Source organism: Tachyglossus aculeatus, chromosome 5 (assembly GCF_015852505.1).
Source record: "Tachyglossus aculeatus isolate mTacAcu1 chromosome 5, mTacAcu1.pri, whole genome shotgun sequence".
Taxonomy (NCBI): Eukaryota; Metazoa; Chordata; class Mammalia; order Monotremata; family Tachyglossidae; genus Tachyglossus; species Tachyglossus aculeatus.
Genome location: NC_052070.1, coordinates 90,508,703 through 90,526,432, shown reverse-complemented (window position 1 = coordinate 90,526,432; position 17,730 = coordinate 90,508,703). Strand labels below are relative to the sequence as shown.

Sequence of the window (17,730 nt, the reverse complement as noted above, 5' to 3'; positions counted from 1 at the left end):
TCATATGCAGAGGTTCCGACCATCAGTGGGAAAACTGGCTAACTGGTGACTTGAATTTTCAATAACAGCTGAGCTGATCTGTAATTTCTGAATCTCATGCCAATGGCAGGGCTGGGTTTGCCTATGGGTTTGCATTGGTGAGCAGGGCACTGGAAGGAAGCTGTTCACCACAGGTGTCAGATTCCAGATTCCATATGGTTCCAATGGGGTCTGGGAGAAATAGCCCTATAGCTAGGCAGAGGATTAGAATAAAGAGGTGCTAATGGTGTGTAGTTGGAAAGGCAAAGGAAACTGCAGGGAACTTCATGGAAAAAGAGGGTCAAAGAAAATAAAAGGTAAAATCGGGAGAAAAAAGGAAAATAATAAACTCCTTTTTTCAAAGGTCAAACAGTAAAAATAATACAGAAATACTCATTTAGAGTTGCCAGTTTCAACAGTCTGTTGAATTTTCTCTTCTTTAACAGCTCTTTAATGATATCGAAAGCTTCTCCAGCTTTATTGGAGTTTGATTGTGGCCATTTGAATTTCCATGTTCTCCTTCGGGCTGAACTTAAGCCTTAATTCTCTTTCACATGTTAAAAACACACTTCATAATGCTTAACCACAAAGCTGTGTTTTTTCATGCAGATAAAATTCTCACATTTATTTTTCAGCTTCTAATTTTTTACCTTCAAGTCTCTATTTCATTCGAAGTGACTTGCCTAAGGTCACACAGCAGACAAGTGGCAGAGCTGGGAATAGAACCCAGTCCTTCTGACTCCCAGGCCCGTGCTCTATCCACAAGGCCATGCTGCTTCTTCTCAGTTGTGCCATGGGGTGCCAAGAAGTAGTGATGGGAAAAGTCAGTCAGTTAATCATATTTACTGAGTGCTTACTGTGTGCAGAGCACTGTATTAAGCAACTGGGAGAGTATAACAGGCACATTCCTTGCCCACAACGAGCTTACGGTCCAGAAGGGGAGACAAGAATTAATATAAATAAATAAATTACAGATATGTACATAAGTGCTATGAGGCTGGGTGGGGCGATGAATAAAGGGAGCAAGTCAGGGTGATGCAGAAGGGAGTTGAAGAAAAGGAAAAGAGGGTTTAGTCAGGGAAGACCTCCTGGAGGAGATGTGCTTTAAATAAGGCTTTGAAGTGGAGGAGAGTAATTGCCTGTCGGATATGAGGAGGGAGGGCTTTCCAGGCTAGAAGCAGGATGTGTGAGAGTACAGTAAGAAGATTAGCAATAGAGGAGTGAAGTATGTGGGCGGGTTGTAGCAGGAGAATAGTGAGGTAGGAGGGGGCAAAGGGTGAGGAATAGGGAGATTTTGACATGGGCACCTCAGCAGTATTTTTGAACTCAAAGATTCATACTTCCTTCCCAGTAAATGAAACATTTAGCATTTAGTCTAAGGCTTCCTTGTCTAACGCTGTAAGAAGAAGGGTCTGATCCATTTCAAATGGTCCAAATCCTTGAAACTTGAATGAAAGCCCTGGAAAAAGTCAAGGAATTCACTAGGGTGATCCTCTGGAAAGAACTTTAAAGAATATAGCTCTCTCTCCTGTCCCTCTTCCCCCATTTCCCACAATTGGCCTGGGATATGTGTTCAGTGGGATATGGGAGGGGAAGGGATCAAACTATAAAACTCTCTTAAAATACTTCAGAATCTTTCATTCCAGGAGAATACGAAAAGTAAATATGAAAGTCAGGGAAGAAGGGACAGATGATTAACTAATGGCTCCATAATGTCTGGGCACATGAAGTGTGGATTAGTTAACTTTGGATGAATTCAACTTTCTTTCACACTTGTGTGTGAGTTTATTTCCGGTTTACTGCAAACACCCACATAGGCAAGCACCCATAATTTGAATGATTTTTCACACTCTAAAGCTATTAAAACTAGTGGTTGAAGAACCATTACCTTGGAATCCTGGACAGTTAAGTAAAATCCAACCATGTGTTGAGAGAAACTTTGGAGAGTCAATATTCACTCCAAAGGCACACAGTTAGAAAAAGCTACTTAAATAGTGACATTTTCCTTCAAGACCTACTATTTGAATGATCATGTCTCGGTCGTCCTTTGAACTTAACTTCTAGGTTCCGGGTTCTAGATGGGACTACTTAGAGGAAAATCACAATGTGGGGGTGTCTATTTCCCAAGTTAAAGCAACCCTATTACACTCTACTGGAATTGCTACTCTTTCACCACAATGCTTTCTAGCAAACTACCTGTTGGCATACTACATAGGGATCTGGTAAGGCTAGAGGTCCACCTTTTGGGTCAGGTATAAAATAAATTCGGGCTGATTCTGTAATGGTAAAAACCTCATAGATATTTTATAATTAACGTGCCCCCTCCTACCTCAATTCACTACTCTCCTACTACAACCCAGCCCACACACTTTGCTTCTTTAATGCCAACCAATTCACTGTACCTCCACCTTGTCTATCTTGCCTCCAACCTCTGGGACACGTCCTGCTTCTGGCCTGGAATACCTACTCTCTTCATATTCAACAGATAGTTACTCTCCCCACCTTCAAAGATTATTGAAGGCACATCTCCTCCAGGAAGCCTCCCCTGACTAAGCCCTCTTCCTCTTTGCCCACTTCCTTCTGAGTTGCCCTGACTTGCTCCTTTAATTAATCCCATCTTCCAGCCCCACAGCATCAGTGTACATATCCATAATTTATTTATTAAAGTCTGTCTCTCCTCCTAGACTGTAAGCTCATTGTGGGAAGGGAATGTATCTGTTATATTGTACTCTCCCAAGCACTTAGTACAGTGCTCTGCGGATGATGAGCTCAATAAATATGATTGATTGGTAATGAAGGATAAAGCATTACATGAATACAAGATATGAATTCGGTTAATCTTATTCAATACTTTTCCAGTTGTCTATTCAAGTCCTTACCATTTGGCACTATTGGCATGACTAATTCACGATGTAATGGCATCCACTCAGTACCATAATGCTTACTTTAAAAGAGCTCTTGATGCAGTTGATGCTACATACATTTTTTTTGTTTGAATCTCTCTGCAATGCCATGGATATGATTTAATTATTTTCAAGAACTAGGGAAAATTGAAGACTTTCAAAGAAATACTGGAGGATAATAAATTTATTTATCTAGAAAGGTTTTTTGGCCCTGCTTTTACAGCTCAGGTGATTATACAGCACACCTCCGATGGAAACTTATCAAGACCTGTGGTTAGTGGAACCAGATGCTGTATTGAAAAAAAAATGAATATTTTAAGAAAATTCAGATTTGTCTGAAAGTATTTTTATATGGGGATAGAGAATGGCTTATTTTAAGATGTTCATGGTCAGAGAATATGCTAAATATGTGGTTCTAATATCTGGGTGGGCAAAGCAAGTGGAAATATAAAGTCTAAGCAGACACCAAGAATGTGCTTCAGAAATGTTTCCAGTTAAAGTGTGTTCAGTGTGAACTTGTGGTCTGCTGTGGAGAGAGTGCAGGTGTGGTATGTACTATCAGCCTATGGGCCCTCTAGTGTTCTGTTCACACCTGAAACTTTCTGGGTCCCACTATATTGCCAAGTGCAATTCATTCATTCAATCTATTTATTGAGTTCTTACTGTGTGCACAGCACTTTACTAAGCACTTGGGCAAGTACTATACAACAATAAACAGTCACATTCCCTGCCCACAATGAGTCTAGAGATGAGACCATCTGTGCCACCCTAATGGTTAAATTAAAACATAGCAATCAAATCAAATCAAAATCGGCTGCAAATTCCCTTCCAAAAATCATGTGGATTTTTGGCTCTAATATATAACCATAAAAGAAAGGCCTCTTGGCATTATGAGCATAGCAATCCTTCATAAAAAGGGCCTCAAGATAAGTAGCAATTCCACCCCTTCTTGAATTCTTTCTAATTACAGTCTAACAGTGTATTGATACTGTAATTTTAACTGTAAAGTAGGCTGTCATTCAAAGTATACTTATTTAAGAATGAGGTTAGTTCACACCTAAGCAGTAGTGGGATTTATATGCCTCTTCAGAGAGATTGTGTTGTTCATAATGGGCAAATTGAGATGCCTAGAACAGAGTGGACAAACTTGTCTTTAATCCTATTAGTGGGCTAATTGCATCTGACCCTCTCATATGTGCTTTTTATAGCATCTGCAGTACAATCCATCCAATCAATTAACTATATTTATTGAGAGCTTACTGTGTGCAGAGCATCATCATCATCATCATCAATCGTATTTATTGAGCGCTATGTGCAGAGCACTGTACTAAGCACTTGGGAAGTACAAATTGGCAACATATAGAGACAGACTCTACCCAACAGTGGGCTCACAGTCTAAAAGGGGGAGACAGAGAACAAAACCAAACATACTAACAAAATAAAATAAATAGAATAGCTATGTACAAGTAAAATAAATAAATAAATAAATAGAGTAATAAATATGTACAAACATATATACATATATACAGGTGCTGTGGGGAAGGGAAGGAGGTAAGGGGGGGGATGGAGAGGGGTACGAGGGGGAGAGGAAGGAAGGGGCTCAGTCTGGGAAGGCCTCCTGGAGGAGGTGAGCTCTCAGCAGGGCCTTGAAGGGAGGAAGAGAGCTAGCTTGGCGGATGGGCAGAGGGAGGGCATTCCAGGCTCGGGGGATGACGTGGGCAGGGGGTCGATGGCGGGACAGGCGAGAACGAGGTACGGTGAGGAGATTAGCAGCAGAGGAGCGGAGGGTGCGGGCTGGGCTGTAGAAGGAGAGAAGAGAGGTGAGGTAGGAGGGGGCGAGGTGATGGACAGCCTTGAAGCCCAGGGTGAGGAGTTTCTGTCTGATGCGCAGATTGATTGGTAGCCACTGGAGATTTTTGAGGAGGGGAGTAATATGCCCAGAGCGTTTCTGGACAAAGATAATCCGGGCAGCAGCATGAAGTATGGATTGAAGTGGAGAGAGACACGAGGATGGGAGATCAGAGAGAAGGCTTATGCAGTAAGTAGTCCAGACAGGCTAGGATGAGAGCTTGAATGAGCAGGGTAGCGGTATGGATGGAGAGGAAAGGGCAGATCTTGGCAATGTTGCGCAGCTGAGACCGGCAGGTTTTGGTGACGGCTTGGATGTGAGGGGTGAATGAGAGAGCGGAGTCGAGGATGACACCAAGGTTGAGGGCTTGTGAGATGGGAAGGATGGTAGTGCCGTCAACAGAGATGGGAAAGTCAGGGAGAGGACAAGGTTTGGGAGGGAAGACAAGGAGTTCAGTCTTCAACATGTGGAGCTTTAGGTGGCGGGCAGACATCCAGATGGAGATGTCCTGAAGGCAGGAGAAGATGCGAGCCTGGAGAGAGGGGGAGAAAGCAGGGGCAGAGATGTAGATCTGGGTGTCATCAGCGTAGAGATGATAGTTGAAGCCATGGGAGCGAATGAGGTCACCAAGGGAGTGCGTGTACATTGAGAACAGAAGGGGACCAAGCACTGAACCTTGGGGAACCTCCACAGTAAGAAGATGGGAGGGGGAGGAGGAGCCTGCAAAAGAGACTGAGAAAGAACGACCAGAGAGATTAGAGGAGAACCAGGAGAGGACGGAGTCTGTGAAGCCAAGGTCAGATAGCATGTTGAGGAGAAGGGGGTGGTCCACAGTGTCAAAGGCAGCTGAGAGGTCGAGGAGGATTAGGATAGAGTATGAGCCGTTGGATTTGGCAAGCAGGAGGTCATTGGTGACCTTTGAGAGGGCAGTTTCCGTGGAATGTGGGGGACGGAAGCCAGACTGGAGGGGGTCGAGGACAGAGTTGTTGTTGAGGAATTCTAGGCAGCGCGTGTAGACAACTCGTTCAAGGAGTTTGGAAAGGAATGGTAGGAGGGATATGGGACGATAACTAGAAGGTGAGGTGGGGTCAAGAGAGGGTTTTTTTAGGATGGGAGAGACATGGGCATGTTTGAAGGCAGAGGGGAAGGAACCAGTGGAGAGTGAGTGGTTGAAGATGGAAGTTAAGGAGGGGAGAAGGGATGGAGCGAGAGATTTCATGAGATGAGAGGGAATGGGGTCAGAAGCACAGGTGGCCGGAGTAGCACTTGAGAGGAGGGAGGAGAGCTCCTCTGAGGATACTGCTGGGAAGGATGTGAGAGTAGCAGACAGTGTTGAGAGCCTGTACTAAGCACTTGGGAGAGTATAACAGATTGGTAAACATCTTCCCTGCCCACAGTGAGCTTACAGTCTAGAGGACTGTAAGACAAACATTTGCCTTTAATTTTCACTGCTGCCAGTGCTCTGCACACAGTAAGCGCTCAATAAATACGATTGATTGATTGATTGATTAATAGTAAAATTTGGGTAGGTGTTCATAGGTGTGATAGTGTGCAGTGTAGAACCAACTGTGTCAAGTAGTCCCTTGACACATTTCAAAGTGCTGCCATATTCATCTCAGATATGGCTACTGCCCAGACTCAGCTCTGATCACGTGCTCGCTGGGTCTATTTTTCCTCAAGCGCTGCCCTGTCAGATAACAGCAGACTCAGCACGGAATCCTCAGTCCACAGACTTACAAATTCATTTTGGATTTATGATTCTAGGGGTGGCGCAGGGAGACAAAAAATTACCAAGCATTGCTCTAGGATCATGAATAAGATGATGACTGGTGAACAACAGGTAATGCTAGCATGTGATTTGCTCCAAGACATGGGTCATGGATGGTGCTTGCACTCTGACTTCCTTCCTACTCTATTTTGTGATTTTGGTAGCTCATTGCTCAAGGTTTCAGGTTTGTCATCTGAAAAGAAATAGAATAAACTTGTCCACCTATCTAGGGCCCTAGGGACATTGTGAAGGTTAATGAAGTACCATCTGCGAAGATTCTTCTAACATGATCAGTATTTTGCAAGGGTCAAATAGGTGACTGTGGTTATTGAGCGATGTTCCACAAGACCTCACAAGTGCATGTTTGGAAGACTTTTTTCACATCACCTGTTTTTTCGCTTCCATTACATTCACACTTTGCAACAATGATACACATCCAAATCTTCTTAAAAGTTCTTGGACAAGTAAAGAAAGATAATAAATATGAATGCTTGGGGAAGTCGTATGTGTGTGTGTTTGTGTATAAAGGCATGCAGTTGGGTGTGCATTTCAGAGGCATAACCTGCTGCAATCGAAAGCATAATGCAATTGCAAAATGTAAATATATTTTAAAATGATATGCTAGATGGCAAAACATAAACCATTCACTTGAAGCAGAACAAGACACAAAGGCATAATATTACATAATACAATAGAGCTGGGTTACTATACAAACTCCCAATGAAACCACTGGAAAAAATGGCTTAACTGATTTACACATTTAAAACAATCCATCTTGGCTGACAACTCGAGTACTTAGTTTCAGCCCAATTCAATTTAGAATAAGTAATAAATCCATGAAAGCTCAGATTTAGAACATAAGTTTTGATGGCTGTTGAGCAATAGCACAATACAGCCTCTTTTAGACTGTGAGCCCACTGTTGGGTAGGGACTGTCTCTATGTGATGCCAATTTGTACTTCCCAAGCGCTTAGTACAGTGCTCTGCACATAGTAAGCGCTCAATAAATACGATTGATTGATTGATTGATTGATTCTGTCCCAACTACGCAATCTACATATTACAGTACAGTGCTCTGAACCCCATAAGTGCTCAATAAATACTGTTGAATGACATATGATTGAATGAATGAATTTAAACAACCTCAAAAGTGGGGAGAAAAATTTGGGTGGACTATGTCCTTTTCCAAGAGGAGAGGATGCTTGTGGGGATCCTATTTTGATCAGTACTCGTTTTGTCAGTGTTGTGACATTTTCTCAGTGAGGCCTGACTTTGTTATGCATTCAAGTCAAAATCTGAGAATTTACGGGAACAGTAAGTATGCAGTTTGACTTGAACAGGCATTGGAGCAACGTAGTTAATTGGAAATCTGTATTGTCCATTAAGAAATAAAAGTATTATGGATAGGTTTTTCCACTACCTACTCAGTGTCCCAACACCTTTATGGAACTAAGGGATGCTCACTTAAATGAAGTACCAGAATGGGAAAGAATACTGGGTGACAATGTCATAACTTTTTAAGAATCTTCTTCTTACCGTGACTGACAAGGGTGCGGGTTGCATCTTCGGACCTGGGGCTCTGGGCGAGTCACATGTTGGCATTCACTATCATTCACCAGTGTCATGGACTTATTAATGATCTTAGTGCATGATACAATGGTTTTTCGTTCCCCTGCGAAATAGAAAAAAAAAAACCCAAACAGCAGCAAAAAAGAAAACCAGAAATTAATCCAACGGACTCCAAGGTTTAACGAAAATGTTCAAGTTTAAGAACAAGACCTATATTTATTTACACACCCTTCTTCTCATCTAAAGAGGCTTTCAAACAGCTTTGAGAAGATGCAAAGGTTTCACCTGGGAGCTTCCTATCAGCAAGCATAGCTGGTCCACAAAAATTAATTTGAAAAAGCTTCAACTGAGTAACTATTTAGGTATAAACCTTTTGAGCAACAGACCAAAATGAAATGCTTTCTGCATTCCTAACTCCTGCTGGAACTCAATCTGTTCTGAAACCATGAACATGGAGTTTTGGGAGATGCAGCATAGCCTAGTGGAAAGAGCATGGGCCCGGGAGTCGGAGGACATGAGTTCTAATCCTGGCTCCACTCCTGGTCTGCTGTGTGACCTTGGACAAGTCACTTAACTTCTTTGTGCCTCAGTTTCATCATCTGCAAAATGGGGATTAAATACTACTCCCTCCTACTTAGACTATGAGCCCCATGTGGGATCAGGACCGTGTCCAACCTGATTATTAGTACTTGACACCTAGTAAGTGCTTAACAAGTACAAGATCCATAATTATTACTAATGAGTATGTCCTATTTATAAAAGAACACAAACAAAGCATGAAATCTAGAAGACGTTGGCCTACGTAAGGTGAAAATGAACAGGCCAATGACCAAATCTATAGTTGGTGAATTCTGATTTCAAACCCAGAGCCCATAGTTTAAGGTTCAATCTAGGAACTGAAGGGGAGCTGAATGGGCCTCTGGGTCTCTGAAGTATTCATTTACGAATCTCCTGGACTATTCTGAGCTTTTAATGTCTAGCCCAGTCAGACTCATCTGAAGCAGCAGAAGTGAACTTCTCATGGTAGGCCCTCTCCAGAGTCTAAAAACCAAGCTAGGAAGTTTTGAGATCTTTGAAAGCCATAACTCTCAGGAAAGTGACTGGACAAAACCATTGCATCTCCTTGGTCTATCCAAGGTCTACCCAGGATGAGCTGCAGAACCCCTCCTCAAAAATCTCCAGTGGTTGTCTATCCACCTCTGTAGCAAACAAAAACTCCTTACCATTGGCTTTAAAGCACTCCATCACCTTTCCCCCTCCTACCTCAACTCGCTTCTCTCCTTCTACAACCCAGACCACATACTTCGCTCACCTAGTGCTAACCTTCTCACTGTGCCTTGATCTCACCTGTCTTGCCACCAACCCCTGGCCCACATCCTGTCTCTGACCTGGAACACCCTCCCTCTTCATATTCGACAGACAATTACTCTCCTCCCCACAACTTCAAAACTTTATTTGAAGACATATCTCCTCCAAGAGGCCTTCCCAGACTAATCCCCACTTTTCCTCATTGCCCATGCCCTTCTGCATCACACTGACTTGCTCCCTTTGCCCTTTCCCTCCACCTCCCACCCCCACAGCAATTATGTATCTATCCGTAATTTTATTTACTTGTATTGATGTCTGTCACCCTCCACCCCCGACCCCATCTAGACTGTGAGCTCGTTGTGGGCAGGGAATGTCACTGTTTGCTGTTGTCTTGTATACTTTCCCAAGTGCTTAGTATGGTGCTCTGCACACAGTAAGTGTGTAATAAATATGACTAAATGAATGAATGAACTCCCTAGGAGGTTTTATTCATGGTATTTGTTAAGCACTTACTATGTCCAGACACTGTATTAAGTGCTAGGGTAGATACAGGGTTGTACATAATCCATGTCCCACATGGAGCTACATTCTTAATTCCCTTTTTACAGATGAGGTAACAGACACAGAGAAGTGAAGTGACTTGACTAAGGTCACAAAGCAGACAAGTGGCAGAGGCAGGATTAGAACCCAGATGCTTCTGACTCCCAGGCCCATGCTCTCTGTATTAGGTTACACTGCTTCTCTAAACGTGCCCTAGAAGTTCCCTCCTAGGAGTTCCCTAGGAGCTATGGGGATTCATTCATTCATTCATTCAATCATATTTATTGAGCACTTACTGTGTGCAGAGCACTGTACTAAGCACTTGGGAAGTACAAGTTGGCAACATATAGACAGTCCCTACGCAACAGTGGGCTCACAGTCTAGAAGGGGGAGAAGAGAACAAAACAAAACATATTAACAAAATAAAATGAATAGAATAAATATGTACAAATAAAATAGAGTAATAAATACATACAAACATATACATATATACAGGTGCTGTGGGGAGGGGAAGGAGGTAAGGCAGGGGGGATGGAAGGGGGAGGAGGGGGAGAGGAAGGAGGGGGCTCAGTCTGGGAAGGCCTGCTGGAGGAGGTGAGCTCTCAGTAGCGCTTTGAAGGGAGGAAGAGAGCTAGCTTGGCAGACGTGCGGAGGGAGGGCATTCCAGGCCAGGGGGATGATGTGGGCCGGGGGTCGATGGTGAGACAGGTGAGACTGAGGCACGGTGAGGAGATTAGCGGCAGAGGAGCGGAGGGTGCAGGCTGGGCTGTAGAAGGAGAGAAGGCAGGTGAGGTAGGAGGGGGTGACGTGATGGAGAGCCTTGAAGCCGAGGGTGAGGAGTTTCTGCCTGATGCGTAGGTTGATTGGTAACCACTGGAGATTTTTGAGGAGGGGAGTAACATGCCCAGAGTGTTTCTGGACAAAGACGATCCGGGCAGCGGCGTGAAGTATGGATTGAAGTGGGGAGAGACAGGAGGATGGGTGATCGGAGAGGAGGTTGTTGCAGTAATCCAGACAGGATAGGATGAGAGCTTGAATGAGCAGGGTAGCAGTTTGGATGGAGAGGAAAGGGATCATCTTGTATCTACTCCAGTGCTTGGCTCATAGTAAGTGCTTAAAAAATACCATAATAATAATAATAAGATTGTGAGCCCTATGTGGGACATGGACTGTGTTCAACTTGATTACTTTGTATCTACCCCAGTACTTAGTACAGTGCCTGGCACACAGTAAATGCTTAAAAAATACCATTAAAAAAAAAGAAAAATGGGTTGCTCCTAAAAATTTGTCTCCACACCTGTGACTCTTCCATCCAGAACTTTGACCACCTTTCAGATGTAAGAACAACAACACAAAAGTGCCTAGAGTCATTAGCAAAACATTGCCACAGATGCATTTCCACTGGGTGGTGAAGAACTGATGAAAAATAGCCACGTTGACAAACCTGCCAAAATGTTCTGGAGGGGTGACTTGCAGACACTTGGAGAATAATTTTTATATTTGCTAAGAGAACGGATTCCATTTGATCTGATTCCCATGGAAATAACCACTTTCACAGCAAAGCCCTGCCTTCAGCATGTATATTCTGGCAGCTCGGCCAACTGTAGTAAGTTCTTGTCTGCGGGCCTCTTGCAAACCCCCATGCAAAATAATCATAACAATTCCCCAACCACTTACCTCCTCCACACTGCACATTGCATCCTTCCCATCCGCTGTGGGTCCAGATGTACAACGATTCCTGTTGCTTTTCTGGCTCACTCTGGTTTTCAGCAGTAGAGTTTACAGGAATGGTGTATTCGTAATGAATTCCATAATTTTGGTCATGAAATAACAACACCTGGAGAGCAGCAGCAACAGAAAAGTTTGTTGGATATATGATAAAAAGAAATGGACTATAAAATTTGCAAATACAGCCCACCATCTTTGTTTCCTATGGTCAAACATGACCAATTCTCTCCTAAAAAGGATTAATGAACTGTACAGTATGTTCTTTAGGCATAAGGCGGGAACTGGACTAAACAAAAATAACACCCGCCTTAGATTGCTGAATTTGGTGGGGCAGAAATCATTCAATCAATCAATCAGGTGGGAATCAGAACTCTAATTAATCTTGACTTCAGATGGCTGGCTTTTCAAAGAAGGAAATCATCCTGTACCTGCAAAATTGCTTAAAGGGTTGAAGTCTTCTTTTTCTTTAAAAGCATTGGTAACCTGAGTGTCTGTTTCTCAACTCCTCAAAATCTCAAAGCTTCAACCAAACTTTTCATCTTCGGGCCCCAATATGCAGCTCAGCGTAGTGGAAAGAGCACGAGCCTGGGACTCAGAAGGTCATGGGTTCTAATCCCAGCTCTGCCACTTGTCTGCTGTGTTACCTTTGGCAAGTCAGTTCACTTCTCTGGGCCTCAAATTACCTCATCTGTAAAATGGGGGATTGAGACTATAAGCCCCAGGTGGGACAGGGACTGAGCCCAACCTAATTTGCCTTTATCCAACCAGCAGAACGGTGCTCGACACATAGCAAGCATTTAACAAATACCACAATTATTATTATTATGAACTCGACCAAGTTGACAGAGAGAGTCTAGGCTTCTCTCCTTATAAGACACAGCTTGGGTCCTGTTCCCTGCATTGCTGTCCTTTCTCTGTTTGGGATTTCCTGAAGCAAAGTGGCTTCCAAGAGAGCCGGGCATTCTATTGGACTTGCTTGTTCCGAACAATAACCAGGGCAGGGAGAGCAGGTGCTCTGTTTCAGTTCAGTGACAGCTGACATTATTTTGTGTAAAACAGCTGACTTTAGAGGGAAACTCCTCATTCTAAAGTAGGAACGTTAGTGACTTTTTTTTGAGGAGCCAGCTGATATTAATCATACTCCAAGTGTGGGAAGCCCACAAGAGTAGGCCCAATAATAGATAACAGCAGACACTGTGGAGTTCACTCTGCCTCTTTAAGGCAGGGAGGGTCCTGCTAAAGAAGGCAAACCATTGGCTTCTCTCAGCATCCCTAGGTCTTGAGTATACTTGGCCCATCCAGCACTGCCGGGATGGGGGGCAAAGGGGGGTTTAGAGTAGGCCTAACTAAATAAATGTTCATTTATCTAAGAAATAGACTTGCAGTAATGTGTTTGGAGAAATGCCTCCTGGTATTATAAAACTGCTCCTTAAAAGAAATCTTTATTATCTCAGTATGGGAATAAGAGTAGTGAATCTGGGGTCCATATGAAACCAATTTCATGCAATTTCGTAGCCACGTATAATTTTTTTTTTTGTGTGTATAATTAGTTTCAAATGCAGGTCACCATGACTCCCCCGAAGCTCCTGGCTTTCTCTCAGTCAAGTGTGCTCCCCTATTGTTTGGACAACAGTTTTTTACTTAGCGGGAGGGAGTAACCATCCCTTTCATTCTTCTATATAAAGAATTAAAACAACTATCCTATTTCAAGAAAAAGATTAATACTAAACTCAGGAAAAGAGCTTCAACTATGTAAAATGTTGTCTTAAATGAGTTCTGTTTATTACTGCCCAAATGAATTCAGGCTGTATATTTGCCTTAACATTCTGACTATTTTTGCTTGGTTTCTGAAAGCTTTTGGAGCTGAAGAAGGGAAGGGAAATTCACCCATGAGAGAGTACACCAGAGCAAAGGAATTCACAGAAAACTGGGAGATGCTCATGAATGGGCTTTATCATCTCTTTGTGCTCTTTCGTGTCTTTGAAATTCTTGTTCAGAGGTGGAAAACTGAAATCAAGGCCCTACTGAGAGCTCACCTCCTCCAGGAGGCCTTCCCAGACTGAGCTCCCTCTTTCCTCTCCCCCTCCTTCCCCTCTCCATCCCCCCGCCTTGCCTCCTTCCCTTCCCTACAGCACCTGTATATATGTACATATGTTTGTACATATCTATTACTCTATTTATTTTACTTGTACATATCTATTCTATTTATTTTATTTTGTTAATATGTTTTGTTTTGTTCTCTGTCTCTCCCTTCCAGACCGTGAGCCCACTGTTGGGTAGGGACCGTCTCTATGTGTTACCAACTTGTACTTCCCAAGCGTTTAGTACAATGCTCTGCACACAGTAAGCACTCAATAAATACAATTGATTGATTGATTGAAAATCCCACATGTCCAAACTTCCAACATGATGGTTGCTGTGATAATGAGCATGTAATAACCCCCTTCTCCTCAACACGCTATCCAATCTTGGCTTCACAGGCTCCGTCCTCTCCTGGTTCTCCTCTTATCTCTCTGGTCATTCATTCTCAGTCTATTTTGCAGGCTCCTCCTCCCCCTCCTATCCCGTTACTGCGGGGGTTCCCCAAGGTTCAGTTCTCGGTCCCCTTCTGTTCTCGATCTACACTCACTCCCTTGGTGACCTCATTCGCTCCCACGGCTTCAACTATCATCTCTACGCTGATGACACCCAGATCTACATCTCTGCCCCTGCTCTCTCCCCTTCCCTCCAGGCTCGCATCTCCTCCTGACTTCAGGACATCTCCATCTGGATGTCTGTCTGCCACCTAAAACTCAACATGTCCAAGACTGAACTCCTTGTCTTCTGTCCCAAACCCTGCCCTCTCCCTGACTTTCCCATCACTGTTGACGGCACTACCATCCTTCCCGTCTCACAGGCCCGCAATCTTGGTGTCATCCTCGACTCCGCTCTCTCATTCACCCCTCACATCCAAGCCATCACCAAAACCTGCCGGTCTCAGCTCCGCAACATTGCCAAGATCCGCCCTTTCCTCTCCATCCAAACTGCTACCCTGCTCATTCAAGCTCTCATCCTATCCCATCTGGACTACTGCATCAGCCTCCTCTCTGATCTCCCATCCTCGTGTCTCTCCCCACTTCAATCCATACTTCACGCCGCTGCCTGGATTGTCTTTGTCCAGAAACGCTCTGGGCATGTTACTCCCTCCTCAAAAATCTCCAGTGGCTACCAATCAATCTGCGCATCAGGCAGAAACTCCTCACCCTCGGCTTCAAGGCTCTCCATCACCTTGCCCCCTCCTACCTCCCCTCCCTTCTCTCCTTCTGTAGCCCACCCCACACCCTCCGCTCCTCTGCTGCTAATCTCCTCACCGTGCCTCCTTCTCGCCTATCCCACCGTCAACCCCCGGCCCACGTCATCCCCCTGGCCTGGAATGCCCTCCCTCCCAACATCCGCCAAGCTAGCTCTCTTCCTCCCTTCAAGGCCCTACTGAGAGCTCACCTCCTCCAGGAGGCCTTCCCAGACTGAGCCCCCTCATCCCCCTCTCCATCCCCCCGTCTTACCTCCTTCCCTTCCCCACAGCACCTGTATATATGTATATATGTTTGTACATATTTATTACTCTAATTATTTATTTATTTATTTATTTTACTTGTACATATCTATTCTATTTATTTTATTTTGTTCATATGTTTGGTTTTGTTCTCTGTCTCCCCCTTCTAGACTGTGAGCCCACTGTTGGGTAGGGACTGTCTCTATATGTTGCCCAACTTGTACTTCCCAAGCGCTTAGTACAATGCTCTGCACACAGTAAGCGCTCAATAAATATGATTGATTGATTGTTTGATGTAACAAGAGCCAGCTACAAAATATACAGGCTCATTCATTCAATCATATTTATTGGGCGCTTGCTGTGTGCAGAGCACTGTACTAAGTGCTTGGGAAGTACAATTCGGCAACATATAGAGACAGTCCCTACCCAACAACGGGCTCACAGTCTAGAATGGGTCTAGTCACAGTCTAGGCTCATCTCTAGGTCAAAGGTCTCTACCTGCACAGGCCCCTACACTTTTAGAAGGAATGTGTGCAAGTGAGAGGAGAGTGTCATGCCTGTTGATTTCTAAGGAATCTTCATGGTCCAACTGGACTTGGACTGTAAAACAGTACTGGAATGCTGAAGAGGCATGAGGCCAGTGATCGATTCAAGCATCTTTGGAAAGACAGCTCAGAGGGGGCATTCATTCAACAGCCTTCTGTTGTGCTTATGAAGGTGTTTGCGTAATAATTAATGATAACTATGGTACTTGTTAAGCACTTACTATGTACCTGGCACTGTTCTAAACATTCATTCATTCAATCGTATTTATCGAGCACTTCCTGTGTGCAAAGCACTGTACTAAGCGCTTGGAAGAGTACAAAACAACAATAAACAGTCACATTCCCTTCCCACAATGAGCTTTCAGTCTAGAGGGCACTTACAGTGTACACTGGAGTAGATACAAGTTAATCAGGTTGGACACAGCTCCTGTCCCACATGAGGTTCACAGTCTAAGAAGGAGGGAGTAGGATTTAATCTCCATTGCACAGGTAGGCAACTGAGGCCCAGTGACTTAAGTGACTTGCCTAAGGTCACACAGCAGACACATGGCACGGCTGGGATTAGAACCCAAGTTCTCTGACTCCCAGGCCCGTGTTCTTTCCACTAGGCCACGCTGCATCTCTAATCCTGGAATCCAACAGAAAGGAGTAGTCTACAGAGTGCAGTGGGTGGATACAGATCTGTATACAACCAGTCAGTTCTCACAAATTTTATGTCCATGGAAAAGTTGTTAGATTCAAAATGGGCACGGGAATTATATAACAGGAGACAATCCACCTGAAAATGGGTGTTCAGAATATCCAGAAAACTTCAATTGTGAACGAACCCTTAAGGGGAATGGGATGGTGAAGTCCAGAAGGTGAGTAATCAACAATTCCACAGGAAAAGATTCAATAGTAGGAGTTTGTTCAGTAGCTAGTCCCCATCTCTAATGAGGAAGTTAAAATTGTAGCAACACGTGTTAGGTTTTATAATGAAATACTATTTTGCATAGTGCAACAGGCTTTGGGAAGAGACTGTGGGAGGTCTTTAAGAATAGATTAAGATAATCATCTGACTCAATTGACTTAGGTGTAGTTTTGCCTTCTCTCAGGAGGATGAATAAGATGGCTTCTTGAAATTTCTCCTGGCTTCACAATTCTATTATATCCTTTAAACTGATGAGACTGGAGGTGTGGAAAAGAAGAGAAACCAGACCATGAACAACTCAATGACAAATCATGTGAGTATCGAGGACCAGAGCCCAGTACTTTCTTTGAATCCCAAACCCTGTTGCAGTTGGTAGAATCACTTCTCTTTGGAACTGGAAAAGTTAATAGAAGCAGTATGGTCTAGTAGAAAGGTCACAGGCCTGAGAATCACAAGACCTGGGTTCTAAGCCTGGCTTCACCACTTGTCTGCTGTGTGACCTTGGGCAAGCCACTTAACTTCTCTGTGGCTCAGTTACCTGTAAAATGGGGATTAAGACTGAGTCCTATGGGGGACAGGGACTGTGTCCAACTTGATTATCTTGTAACTACCCAAGAGCTTAATATGGAGCCTGGAACATAGTGAGCGCTTAATACTAACAAATCATTAGAAAAACAAAAAAGATGCCTTATATCTGGCAATAATTCCTGAGTTTTATTTTTCAAAGCATTTTCATCCTACTGTCTTATTTGTTTCACAACATCCCTGGGTTGCAGGAAGGTTCAAAGAAATGCAACAACTATTTTTTTTTTTTAATTAAAACTCGTGGACATTTGAGGGAATTAACAAGGAGGCTCTACCAATGCTACCATCTGACAGAGCACCCTATGCTATGTAAAATACCGTCATCTTAAACAATTTTTACTGCACACACTCACGTACATTTCCCTTGTTTGGTGAAGTCAGTTTTGAAGGGGGAGAATCAAATACCTCACAAAGATACTAGAGGTAATTATTTGATTGTGCTAAAAGGGCAACACACGACACCTAGACATGTCTTT

At 43.6% G+C, this 17,730-nt stretch overlaps 1 protein-coding gene across 1 annotated transcript in view; it reads right to left on the bottom strand.

Moving 5' to 3' along the window:
• The window catches only part of ADAMTS17 (ADAM metallopeptidase with thrombospondin type 1 motif 17), a 389,768-nt gene that overhangs the window by 72,456 nt on the left and 299,582 nt on the right, over window positions 1-17,730 (bottom strand). The window contains exons 17-18 of the mRNA XM_038746936.1: window positions 11,632-11,791; window positions 8,074-8,209 (exon numbers count right to left, since the gene is read on the bottom strand). Of these exons, the coding sequence (XP_038602864.1) occupies window positions 8,074-8,209; window positions 11,632-11,791 (296 nt within the window). The remainder of the gene's footprint in view (window positions 1-8,073; window positions 8,210-11,631; window positions 11,792-17,730) is intronic.